At 44.0% G+C, this 12,477-nt stretch overlaps 2 protein-coding genes across 2 annotated transcripts; one reads left to right on the forward strand and one right to left on the reverse strand.

Annotated features, from left to right (window-relative positions):
• Positions 1-4,834: 4,834 nt before the first annotated feature.
• BDP55DRAFT_689347 (aldehyde dehydrogenase) lies at positions 4,835-6,349 on the reverse strand (the record flags this gene model as incomplete). Its single annotated transcript, XM_060576728.1, has 1 exon — positions 4,835-6,349. The coding sequence occupies one exon, from the start codon at positions 6,347-6,349 to the stop codon at positions 4,835-4,837; it is 1,515 nt and encodes a 504-aa protein (XP_060435954.1).
• A 2,924-nt stretch (positions 6,350-9,273) lies between these two features.
• On the forward strand, positions 9,274-11,652 carry BDP55DRAFT_570528 (GMC oxidoreductase). The gene is made up of 2 exons (XM_060570745.1): positions 9,274-9,979; positions 10,052-11,652. Exons 1-2 carry the CDS (start codon positions 9,736-9,738, stop codon positions 11,458-11,460), a joined length of 1,653 nt encoding a protein of 550 aa, XP_060435955.1. The 5' UTR covers positions 9,274-9,735; the 3' UTR covers positions 11,461-11,652.
• Positions 11,653-12,477: the final 825 nt, after the last annotated feature.

The raw sequence follows: 12,477 nt of genomic DNA on the forward strand, positions 1-12,477 counted from the left end.
TTTTAGGCCAATAATAGTGCATAGCTGTCATGCCCGTATAAGAGTTATGCCCGTATATTAATTCTTTATGCCCGTATATTAATTCCCTTTTTAATATAGAGGCGCTTCCCGGAGGTAATTAACTTTAATAATATATATAATATAAATCACTTTAAATTTCCACTATTTTAAACTATTAGCTAGATATATACTAGATCTATTTTTAATATAATATTTGGCCTTATTAATAATAAAAAATTAAAAAAGTTCTAGTTCTTTATAAAGAATATCCGTTAACTATTTAATTAATATTCGATTTATTTATTAAATATTATTATTATTAATTTTAATAAATAAATAAAGCCCGCCTTAATTTACGAATTCGCCAACATATAATAATAACTTTATATTTACTATATTAACTTTAACGTTATACTTAGAGCTAAATAAAAATAAATAAATAGAAAACGGGTAGAGGGTATTAATAATAGCTTGGACTATAAAGACGATAATAAGCCCTCGAGAATATTAAGAACGGAATTAAGTAATAAGGACTAGGTATATATTTATATACTTATTAATAATTTAATCCCTTATATATATTACGGACTATTTATAATATAAAAGCTTATTATTTTTATAAAGACCGAGGTAATTTATAAAAAAATATAAACTAGTCTTTATAAAGAGTTCGATAACTAGCGGCTAATATTATATTATTTTTATAAAATATATCTTCCTATTAAAGCTTAATAAGCTCGGTACTATATTTAAAAATATTAGAATTTTAATATTCGTATTACTTTAAAGACCGAGTCTAATAATAATAATATTAAAGGCTATCTTCTTAATAACCTAAATTATTTATACTAACTTATTAATATTATATAGAATATAATTCGAGACTAAAAATTACGGTTTATATAGTCCTATATAAAGAATAAAGTACTAATTACCCGCTGATATATTAAAGTTAATTTAGAATATTTAAATAAACTTCGAAATATATTTTCTTTAAAATACTCAAAGTTAATTATAAAATAATACTAAATAATAAGGATAGTATTACCGACTAATAATTATTTACGGCCCTTTTTTATTAAAAATTATATAGATAACTATTTTATTTTAATAAAGTTAGGTATTCTTTATTATTATATAATCTATATAAAGCTTATAGTTAGGACGTTTTTTATAAAGTAGGACGTCTATTTTTATTAAAAATTAAAAAAAATATCTTTTAAAGATCCGTACCGTTAGATTCTAGATCCTAAGATTATAACCTCCTTTTATAATAAGCTAAAAAATATAATATAGCCTATCTCTATTTAATTTACTATATAAAAAAATAATAATTTAGGGGACTAATATAAGAAAATACTACTAATAGCCTTAAAAATAACTTAATAAAGCCGTTTATTAAAAAGTTATAATAAAGTAATTATTATAAGGCTTATATATAAGAGAAGGTAATAAGAAAATAGCCAATTTATAACCTTATTATACTTATATATTAAAAGTTAATCTAATAAACTTAATATAAAGAGATCTATAAGAATATAAACTAGTAAACAAATATTATAAATAAATATTTAAAAAAAAAGTATAAGTAGGAAACATCAATTAATAATAATAATAAGGCCGTCCCTTAACGGACATAATTATTTAAATAGGGCTTTAGTAAGATTTATTATTTATCTACTACCTATTTACTTATAAATATCTATATTATAATAAAAAGATATAAAAATAAAGTAAATAATATATAAATAAAGTTAATTCTATAAAGATATATTTAAAATAGGCTTAGTAAGAGATATAAAAGCTCGGGAAGAAATATCTAATTAAAACCTAAATATAAAATACCGTATTATTAGAATACTAATTAATAGCTTATTAATAAAGAGCTTTAAATAAAAGTAGGGGTTTTTATATAAAAAATAAAAGCTAAAAATAGATATAATATAATCTAATAAAAATCTATTTTATATAAATTCGTTAAGATAAATATATATTAATAAGGGAGCTTTTGCTATTTTTAAAACAAAATATTTATAATCTATATATATTTTTTGGCTAATAATAGTATATAGCTATTATGCCCGTATAAGAGTTATACCCGTATATTAATTCTTTATACCCGTATATTAATTCCTTTAATTAATATAGCGGGTTTAATAAATTAAAATATTATTATTCTATCTTTAAAAAATAATAATTTTATAAATAATATTAAATAATATTATGATAAAGAACTCGAAGTAAGTTAAAACGTTATTATATTAACTTAATAAACGTAACTTAATGTAAAAAAGAAAGAAATAAAATAATAAGTAAATTCTAATATATTAAGCTTTTAGGCCTAGCGGTCTAGAGGTTATATAACCCTTAAGGGGTCCACTAGGTACCTAAGGTTCGGGCCCACTAGGGACCAACGCCTAGTGCCGTAATAAAGTAAAGTTTTAATAATTAATATTAATTTTATTAAAGGGTCTTTAGTAAAAATAATTAAAAATAATTATAAGATTTAATATAAAGTTAATAATTAAAGAAGTTATAGAAAGTCTATTTTTAAGCCCGGTTTAAATTTATATTATATATAAATCTTAATCTTAAATATATTTTTTATTTTATATTATTTATAATTATTTAATTATTTATTAAACGGTCGTCCGTCCTATTTATTTTTAAACGTTTATTTTATTTATTTATAAATATCCGTTCTATTTATTTGTAAGTATTTATTTTTTATTTTATTATATAATTATAGTTACGTAACTTATTTATAGTTTTTTTATTTTAAGGGGAGTTTTTTCAAGTCCGTATTTATATATATATAATATAATAGCCGTTATGGTCCTATAAGATAGGACCCTAGCTTTACTATATATAATAGGTTATAATATTATATTATTATAAAATCTTTTTCAAGATTGCTAAATCGTTAACTTTTAATAAATAAAAGGTTTACTTAAAGTAGCGGCATTAAAAAACGTCTTTTTTTAATCCTTATTATTAGATTTTAGACTTAAAAATTATAATATCGTTCTATAATAAATTAAAAAATATAGTATAATAAATTCCTATAGAGCTTATACTATTTTAATAAAGTTAATAATCTCGATATTAAACTATTATAATATATAATAACTAAAACTTAACCGGCCGTAAATAAAGCCGCTTATTAAAAAATCGTAATAAATTATTTTTAATTTAAGATTTATAAGGGGCCGGCTAATTAAAATCTAGTTAAGCCCTAGACTTATTTCAATAATAAATAAGAAGTTAATCTAGTATTTTTAATAAAAAAAGAATAATAAAGGGTCGTATAAATAGACAGCTATTATAACTTAATATTTAAAAATAATAAAATAAATAAGAAATAATATTAAGTAATGGCAAGTAAAGAATTTTATAGTTACGTTATTTTATATATTATTTAGACAATATATTATTTAGATAATATATTATTTATTATAATCGGATATTATAATTAAAATATAAATAATTAAATATAAATTAATTTATTATTTTCGGGATTATTTCGACGACCTATAAAGAACGGTTTAATAAATATATTATTATATAAGAGTTCTAGATTTATTAACCGATTAAAATATTATTATAACTATCTTTACCGCCTTTATAAAAATATATTAAAATCCTAGGCTAATTATAATGGTAAACGTATATACCGCTATAAAGTATATACTACTATATTAATTCCATATGCCTCTATATTAATTCCTATATTTATATATATTATATAATTAAACTATATATTATATTATATAATTTCTTTTAAAAGCTAATCTTACGTGCATCGACGAGCTTTTTAATAGATTAGGAGTTTTATCCTACTTTCCGGCGCCTATATTTAAAGCAGTATTCAAACGTAAAAAAAAGCATGCGCGAGAACAGAACTTAGATACCAAGGCAAGAAACCAGAATGTCTCCTCAATTGCTACTACCTTACATGTATACTCCAAGTTCCCAATTCCTGAAGTATGTCTTTACTAAGTATGATATCAGAGTCACTATCGGATTCGATTCCGTCTCTCAAGGACAAACTTCGGGGTTTTATCCCGTCTGCATTGACTTCCCATGCTGAAGATGTGCTACCGCGAACGAAAGGCTACTCCCGTAGTTGAAATCAGAGGGCAAGTTAAGAAACTTGATGTTGTCAATTGAGATGAACTGCGGGACTGTAAGACCTGCCCGTCCTCTCAAGTGTACTCCTCGGTGTAGAGATAAGTAGTATTTAGAAGCCATGAGAATTGTAAGACTTACTTTGAAGTGGTTGATCTAATCCCTTCCCCACACATAGAAGCTTGGCTCTTGAGTCATCCACGTCCTTTTCTTTTCTTTGAAAAGTCTCGAGTTCAATCGAATTCACGGATTTGTTGCGCCTGCTGCCTTCTCTGCTAGGAAGTTATTGGCCCCCGATGAGCTTGAGTACTTGCCCACTTCTTGTATATTTTCCGTTGTTTCCAATGTCTAGCTATCTTGCTCACATTTTATAATGTTCATTTATCCATGCCGCCTTATGCAGCTAGGCATCATACACCCGTACATAAGATGAGCTGTTTCTAGCTTTTGATCGGTCACATTGTTCGTCGTTTGCTTGCACTTCTTGACAAAATCCGTGTCACTCATCAAGCAAGAGCAGCAGCGGTGAGAAAACATCGTCAAATCCGTGATATCATTCAAACGCTCATACTTTATCTAACCAAAACCTCCTCCAGTCCAAAGACAAGCTTTTGTTTTCACCTCTCACGTGTGGAAGTTCAATGTGAAACCACCACCAACCTCCCCTTGATCCCTTTTCTTTTTTTGATACACTCTTACAACCCTTTTACAACTTGGAGAAGACAGTCGGCACGCTACCGCCCATCTCAACAAGCGTGCTCTTGTTCCTCACCCACGCCTCAAGACCCTTACGTCCATTCTCCACACCAACACCGCTCGACTTCCACCCGCCGACCGCCATCTCCGCAGGCGACTCGCCCCACGTGTTGATCCACGTGATACCAGCCTCGAGCTTCTGGATAACGCTGTGGCACTGGTCGACATCCCGACCAAACACACCCGCCGCGAGCCCAACGTCCGTCGTGTTGGCCCGCTCAACGGCCTCGTCGACGGTGTCATACGTAAGAATGCTCATCACGGGGCCAAAGATCTCCTCCTTGACAATCGTCATGTCGTCAGTGCAATCCGTGAAAACGGTCGGCTGGATCCAGAACCCGGACTTGTACGCCGACGGCAGACCCTTGGGCTGCGTCGCGCCACCGCACAGGAGCGTTGCCTTATCCTTCATCACGCCGTTGCGGACGTACGCCTGCACCTTTTCGAGGTGCGTCTTGCTGTTGAGCGGGCCAAAGTTGGTGGCCGGGTCAAACAGGTCGCCCGCGCGGACGTACTGGATCTTCTCCAGCACGAGCTTCTCGAACTCGGCTTTGATGGCCTTGGGGATGAAGACGCGCGTGCCGTTGGTGCAGACCTGGCCCGAGCTGTAGAAATTGGCGAGCATGGCGCCGTCGACGGCCTGCTCGATGTCGCAGTCGGGGAGGACGATGACGGGGCTCTTGCCGCCGAGTTCCATGGTCACGTACTTCATGCCACCCGCTGCGGCACCGGCAACCTTCTTGCCCGTGCTCACCTGGCCTGTGAAGCTGACCTTGGCTATATCCGGGTGAGTCGTCAGCTGGGCGCCGACGTCGCCCGCGCCGTAGACGACGTTGAAGACGCCATCCGGCACGCCGGCGTCGCGGTAGACGGAGGCGAGGTACTCGGCGTGCAGAGGGGTGAACTCGCTCGGCTTGTAAATCATGCAGTTACCGGCAGCTAGGCACGGTGCTGACTTCCACAGGGCGATCTGGATGGGGTAGTTCCATGCGCCGATGCCGGCACAGACGCCGAGGGGCTCCTTGGTGGTGTAGGACCAGGCGGAGGGCCTCAGGCGGAAGGACTCGCCGTTGAGACCGCCCGAGGCGATGAGATTGGCGTAGTACTCAAGGACATCGGCGCCGGTGACGACGTCGACGTACTGGGTCTCGGAGAAGGCCTTTCCGGTGTCGAGGGTCTCGATCTTGGCCAGCTCGTCGTTGCGCTCGCGGAGGAGGGCGACGGCGCGGAGGAGGATGCGGGATCGCTCGATGGGGGGCGTGGCGGACCAGGAGGGGAAAGCTGTCTTCGCGGCGTCAATGGCGGCGTTGATGGACGCGGCGGAGGAGGTGTGAATGGTACAGACGGGCTTCGCCGTTGCGGGATCGATGGATTGGAAGGTGCCTGGGGATTCTGTGTCCGGTTGGGGCTTCCCCGCATAGAAGGTGTGACGATCCGCCTCCTGCTTCTGCTCTTGTGGCGCCATTTTTTTCTTTGATAATGATATTGGGTTTTTTACTTTTGCTCTAATTGACTTGTTTGGTTGGTTGGTTCCTGATTTCCTGGGGGAGGGGTAAGGGGGAACAAAAGAGCTATGCCGGCAAAAACGAATGATACACTAGAAACGGGAAGGAATTTCTGCAAGGTAAGGGGATGGGAAAACGGGGTATAACGGGTTGCGAGACAAAGTTCCAACAAGGCGATGCCGGGGGGATGGGATATCGATCGGGGGATACGGACGGCGACACGGAGGACGGAGCGTGCAGTTGCAGTTGCAGGCTTGGAGGATAATTTTTCTTCGACGTTCGTCGAGATCGGAGGGAGATCGGGATCGTACCACGGAGGAGACGCCGGGGACCTTATCTCGAGTTCAGCTGACCAGAGTGGGTAATGGCCTGGCAAGCCGGGGTGTTGCAGATTTGCCGGGAGACACCCTTGCCTCCCCACTTCGTCGGCGGTGTGATGTCATGGACCGTACGTCATTGGCCCGTGGCTCCACCCGGATGCAACAGTTTTGTCTCCACAAATTCAGTCTTCAAGACGATGCGAGGCGGTACGTACTTGAGAGACCGCGGTGCGTGCATTGGTGCGGTGTAATTGCAGTGACCGAGGAAAAGGGAAAAAAAAAAAAGTCGCCTCCACTAAAGAAGTTTCAGCCTTCAGGGTCCCTTCAGGCTTCAACCCTTGGAGATTCGAAATTTTTATCTTGCATCTCTCACCACCCTGTCTTTGTTTGCTGATGCGACAAGCAGATACTGCTAAGCTTTGATAGATCACTTCCAAAATGTGGCTGGCTTCTGTAGGGCCGTCAGATCCGTTCTTATCCCGGGCCCGGCCGTCAAAATCGAACGATCACCCGCGCAGCCGCGGTACAGCAAGGGACCTCAGAATCCAATTCATTGCATCCTATTGGCTACCCGACCGGGTGGGCGAGCCACAATCGGGAAAAAGATACGGCGGGCACGGCGGAAAAGATAGACTAGATACGGGCGATGCGAGATAGACAGATATCTCAGATATACAGATATCGCAAAATGAGTCTAGACTGAGCCATGAGCCGCTTTGTCTATCTCGGTGTGTGTCTCATACCTTGCCTCCTCAGCCTTTGAAGGCTAGGTTCTTGTTTTTTTTGGACCGTCGGCGATAATGACGAGTTCGTCAGATCATCTTGGATGCAACGGGTAGGAGAGTTTGCGTTTGACATCAGACAAGGCCCTTTTGATAGTGTAATACGGGGTACCGAAGGGTAATTCCTGGAGAGTACCTGGAAGCTGGCCGACAGAGAGTCAGGATCAAGGTCAAGGTTGCCTTGGCATACCCAACCCTGGGCTAGACAAGTCGGCGGAAACCCCGGATGACGCCGACGGGCGTGAAGGGGGTTGTAACTTGTTGCCATTTGGTGGTGTGTAGTCAGGTCATAGTCAACCACTCACCTTCTGCCACCTCAGCCGCGCGGACGAGGCGATAGGTCAGACGGACAAAGGCGGCCGGGCGAGACTCGAGACGAGGTTGAGTCGTCGACGGACTCCAACGCCGTGTCACCGAGACAGGGCTGTTATCGAAGGATAGAATCCGAATCTTAGCGCAGGGTATTTGTGGCATGGCAGTTTGGGGAATGTCGGGTGCAATTCTTGCATATGCAGCATATTGGTATGTCTCAATTGCCTGGGATACCAAATTGTAGGTGTGACTGGTCGTTCATGTGTGCAGTTCAGGCCCCCCTAGACAAACACACCACCAGCGCGTGGGATTTCCGTGGCAAGCCGCAAACGGGCGGAATTAGTCTGTTGCGTTGTTGGTCGACGGCGCCCACTCTGGTACCAGGCAGAAAAAGACGGTTCAACACGCCTCAGAGGCACGACGTTGGACGAAGAGGAGTCGAACAAATGCAAGTGAAATTAGATGCGTGAAGCTACGCTGGGTGGACATTCCACATTAGACGGATCGTGGAGCATTGGCCGGGTGAAGCAGGCAGAGTCAAATCGTCATGATTGGTCCGTGTCGTGCAAGAGCATTGCGGCACTTGACTGCCTCTGGCCATTATTCGTAATTCTTTTTCAACGACGTCGGACAGTTTCCACCAGAGTGGACATTCGAGAAGGACAAGAAGGACTTGGCGTGCGTGGAAAAGCGCGGTCTCCCCCTTCCCCTTCCGGGCGGCGGCGAAGAAAGAACCTTGAGGCTGGTGCTGCCAGCTTCTTTGGCGGTACGGACACAAGAAGCACGTCTTGAGTAACATCCCTGATTGGGGGCCTGCCGCCTGCGTCTTGCATGTTGCTGACAATGTTGGCTGCCACCTGCTAGGAGCACCAGGAGACGTTAGCTCGGGTCGCTTAGTCTGATTTGGGACCGTCGGACCAGTGAGAAACCTTGGAATTTTGAAAATCCGGCCCTGATTGCTGACGAAAGCAAGGATGAGAACGTTTGGGCGGGGGGCAATGTAGTAAAAAATAGATAGGTAGGTAGAGGGCTGGTGAGAAAAGTACAAGATGAAAAGTACGAAAGAAAAAAGCGGATAAGGCCGGCAGAAAAAAGGTCAATTGTCCAATGAGACGTCGGCTCCCGCGCGGTCTCGCGGTCCCACGCCCGGATCTGTGGTGCCACACCCACGGTGAACCCCACCTGCCAATTGGTGAAAGCAGCGCGGGCAGGTGGCAGGCAGAAACAAGCGTGAATGACACTCGTCGATGGAAGGATCAGAGAAGCAGAGACTTGTGCATCGACCCGGCGAGTCAGTCTCAATGCCCTCGAAACCCGCTTTCCTTCATGGGCCCCACCACCCACTTTCGCGGGGTCCGTCTCCACCGCCCTGCGCCTTGCCCGCCTGCCGTCGTTGCTGGCGCCGGCGCTGGCCTGGTGCGATGGAGGTCGGTCGGTACCTTCCACGCGTGAACAATTTTTTTTTGCTTTCCTCAAGCGGCGGCCGAGTGAGAGAAACGAGGCAAGCTCTCTTCTCGAGTCTCTGTCTGGGCTGTTTCTGTGTCTCCGAGGAAGGGCCAAGGATGTGGATGGGTCCTTCCCTCCTCGTGTCTCCACGGTATCCTACTCCGACATGCCGACTTGCCATTGATCATTGATCATTGATAATGCGGCCGGATTTCCACTTATATCGATAGCTACCGGACCTCCTTTGCCTCTTCTATTTCATTTCCATCCCCATTCCTCTCGGTGTGCCATTCTTCTCCTCTTCTCATCCCAAGATCTACTCCAATCTCACCCTAAGATCGCCCGCGCGTTTCTTGGCTGTATTACCCCTCTGTACATACATTCCCCGTGTGTACAAGTAGAAAAAGCTACCCCTCACCCTCTTGATTGGCCGGGTGCCCCGAGATTCTTGCTGTTTGAATACCCTCATCCTCCCTATCCGTCAGAATGTCCACTACCCAGCTCCCCGTCTCCGACGTCGACCGCTACGACTATGTCATTGTCGGCGGTGGTACCGCCGGCTGCGTTATCGCCTCTCGTCTGGCCGAGTCTCTTCCCCAGAAGCGCATCCTCTTGATTGAGGCTGGCCCCAGCGACTTCATGGACGACCGCGTGCTCGACCTCCGCAAGTGGCTCAACCTTCTCGGTGGTGAGCTCGACTACGACTACGGCACCACTGAGCAGCCCATGGGTAAGCTTCTCCTGGTCTCACCAACTCGTTCGTCCTCTTGAGGCAGCTCACTGACTTGATCGCTTCCTACAGGCAACTCTCACATCCGCCACTCTCGCGCCAAGGTGCTCGGTGGTTGCTCATCACACAACACCCTCATCTCCTTCAGACCCTTTGAGTACGACCTGAAGATCTGGCAGTCTATGGGCGCCAAGGGATGGACTTTCCACGACTTCATGCGTATCATGGACAAGCTGCGCAACACCGTTCAGCCCGTTCACGCCCGCCACCAGAACGAGCTCTGCCTCGACTGGGTCAACTCCTGCTCCTCCGCCCTTAACATCCCCGTCCTCCACAACTTCAACAAGCACATTGCTCAGGACGGCGCCCTGCAGCAGGGTGTTGGTTTCTTCTCCATCTCCTATAACCCCGATGATGGCCGCCGGTCTAGCGCCTCGGTCGCCTACATTCACCCCTTCCTCCGCGGCGACGAGAAGCGCCCCAACCTTACCGTTCTCACCAACGCTTGGGTCTCCAAGCTCAACATCAAGGGCGACACTGTCACCGGTGTTAACCTGACCCTCCAGGATGGCTCCAAGCGCACCATCACCTCCAAGAAGGAGACCATTCTCGCCGCCGGCGCCGTCGACACCCCTCGTCTGATGATGCTTTCTGGTGTCGGTCCTAAGCAGCAGCTCAGCGACCTCGGCATCCCCGTCATCCACGACTTGCCCGGTGTCGGTGAGAACCTTCAGGACCACCCCGAGTCCATCATCATGTGGGAGCTCAAGAAGCCCGTTCCCCCAAACAAGACCACCATGGACTCCGATGCTGGTATCTTCCTCCGTCGCGAGGCCCCCAACGCCGGCTCCAAGAAGACCTTCTTCAACCCCGACGGCATCCCCGACGGCAACATTGCCGATGTCATGATGCACTGCTACCAGATCCCCTTCACCCTCAACACGGGACGCCTCGGCTACGATGAGCCCAAGGAGGGCTACGCTTTCTGCATGACCCCCAACATCCCCCGTCCCCGCTCCCGCGGTCGCCTCTACCTGACCTCGGCCGACCCCAACGTCAAGCCCGCTCTTGACTTCCGCTACTTCACCGACGAGGAGGGCTACGATGCCGCCACCCTCGTTTACGGCATGCGAGCTGCCCGCAAGGTCGCCGAGCAGGCCCCCTTCAAGGACTGGATTGCCCGTGAGGTCGCTCCCGGCCCCAAGGTCCAGACCGATGAGGAGCTCAGCTTGTACGCCCGTCGCGCCGCCCACACCGTCTACCACCCTGTCGGAACCACAAAGATGGGTGACGTCCGCAAGGACCCGCTCGCCGTTGTCGACGAGCGTCTCAACATCAAGGGCCTCAAGCGGGTCCGTATCTGCGACGCCGGCATCTTCCCCACCATCCCCACCATCAACCCCATGTTGACTGTCCTTGGTTGCGCCGAGATGTGCGCCGAGATGATCATCGAGGAGGCACAGGAGACTGCCCGTCTGTAAAAAAACCAAAATCTTGTCAGAACTACAAAAGAAAGCGTTTCATGTGGAGGAAATGATCTAGAAAAGCATTTCGTCGTTTATTTTTGAGAGTAGCTATCAGGCATTATACCAAATGATATCATGACTATGAACATTATTTTATCTATCTCATCCCTCTCGCAGTCTGATCGCTCTCTGTGAAGTCGAAAACACGGATCCTGTGCCATTCGGTTGGTGGTACCGAAATGCTCCAACACGACATCCACAAATCCACCATCCTGCATGAAGAGATTTTTGTTGAACTTGCACAAAGGCAAGGAGAACCAGGTAACCGAGCAACACCGTGATCCAATTATCAGATTCCGATGCTGAACGTACGATCGGAATTTTCATGCATCGAGGGTGTCGAGTGTCCACAAACTAAGGTAAGGTAGCTTAGCTGTACGGATACTCGGACGTTATCCGGTAATAGGGCGTCGTCGGAGTGGAATCCGCAGGATCGATGCTTCCCCCACATAAAACCGACCGCCTCAAACCCGTCAACCGCAGATGCCGCGCCGTAAATGGACTTCCAGTAGTGTAGGATCAGAATTCATGACTAAACCTCAACCAACACTTCGATACTCCGAATGCTCATTGCAATGATTCTCTAAGAGGTGTCGTCAAACACGAATTCCAATGGGGGCTTGTCCAGTGCTTTCATGTACGGATATCCCGTGGAAGATCAGAATTCCCGGGGGGTGTGGTTTAGTGTTCCCTTCCGAATCTGCAAGGGCGCGACGATCAGTATGCACAATGCCGTGGATTGCTTGCCACCAGACCCTTTTTCTGCGGTGAACTACCACCTACTTATAACGGACAGGCTGACCTCGATGATTGGTTCTTAGGCAAAAGGTGCTCTTGATCCCACCCTTTGGCATGGCTGGACCAACCGTGAACCCCTTTTCGGGCCCGGCTTGAAGCGAGAAGCTTGTTTTTCGAGGTGGCGAATTTGGATAGGAGGTATTTTGAGAATGGTTTTGAGTTCAGAGTCGTTCA

Source organism: Colletotrichum godetiae (assembly GCF_030913485.1).
Source record: "Colletotrichum godetiae strain CBS 193.32 chromosome Unknown BDP55scaffold_2, whole genome shotgun sequence".
Classification (NCBI taxonomy): Eukaryota; Fungi; Ascomycota; class Sordariomycetes; order Glomerellales; family Glomerellaceae; genus Colletotrichum; species Colletotrichum godetiae.

Bases quoted from the DNA above. Each gene is read 5' to 3' on its own strand.
- BDP55DRAFT_570528 (XM_060570745.1), top strand. From the start codon at position 9,736: ATGTCCACTACCCAGCTCCCCGTCTCCGACGTCGACCGCTACGACTAT. The intron at 9,980-10,051 runs GTAAGCTTCTCC...CGCTTCCTACAG, and splicing joins CACCACTGAGCAGCCCATGG to GCAACTCTCACATCCGCCAC.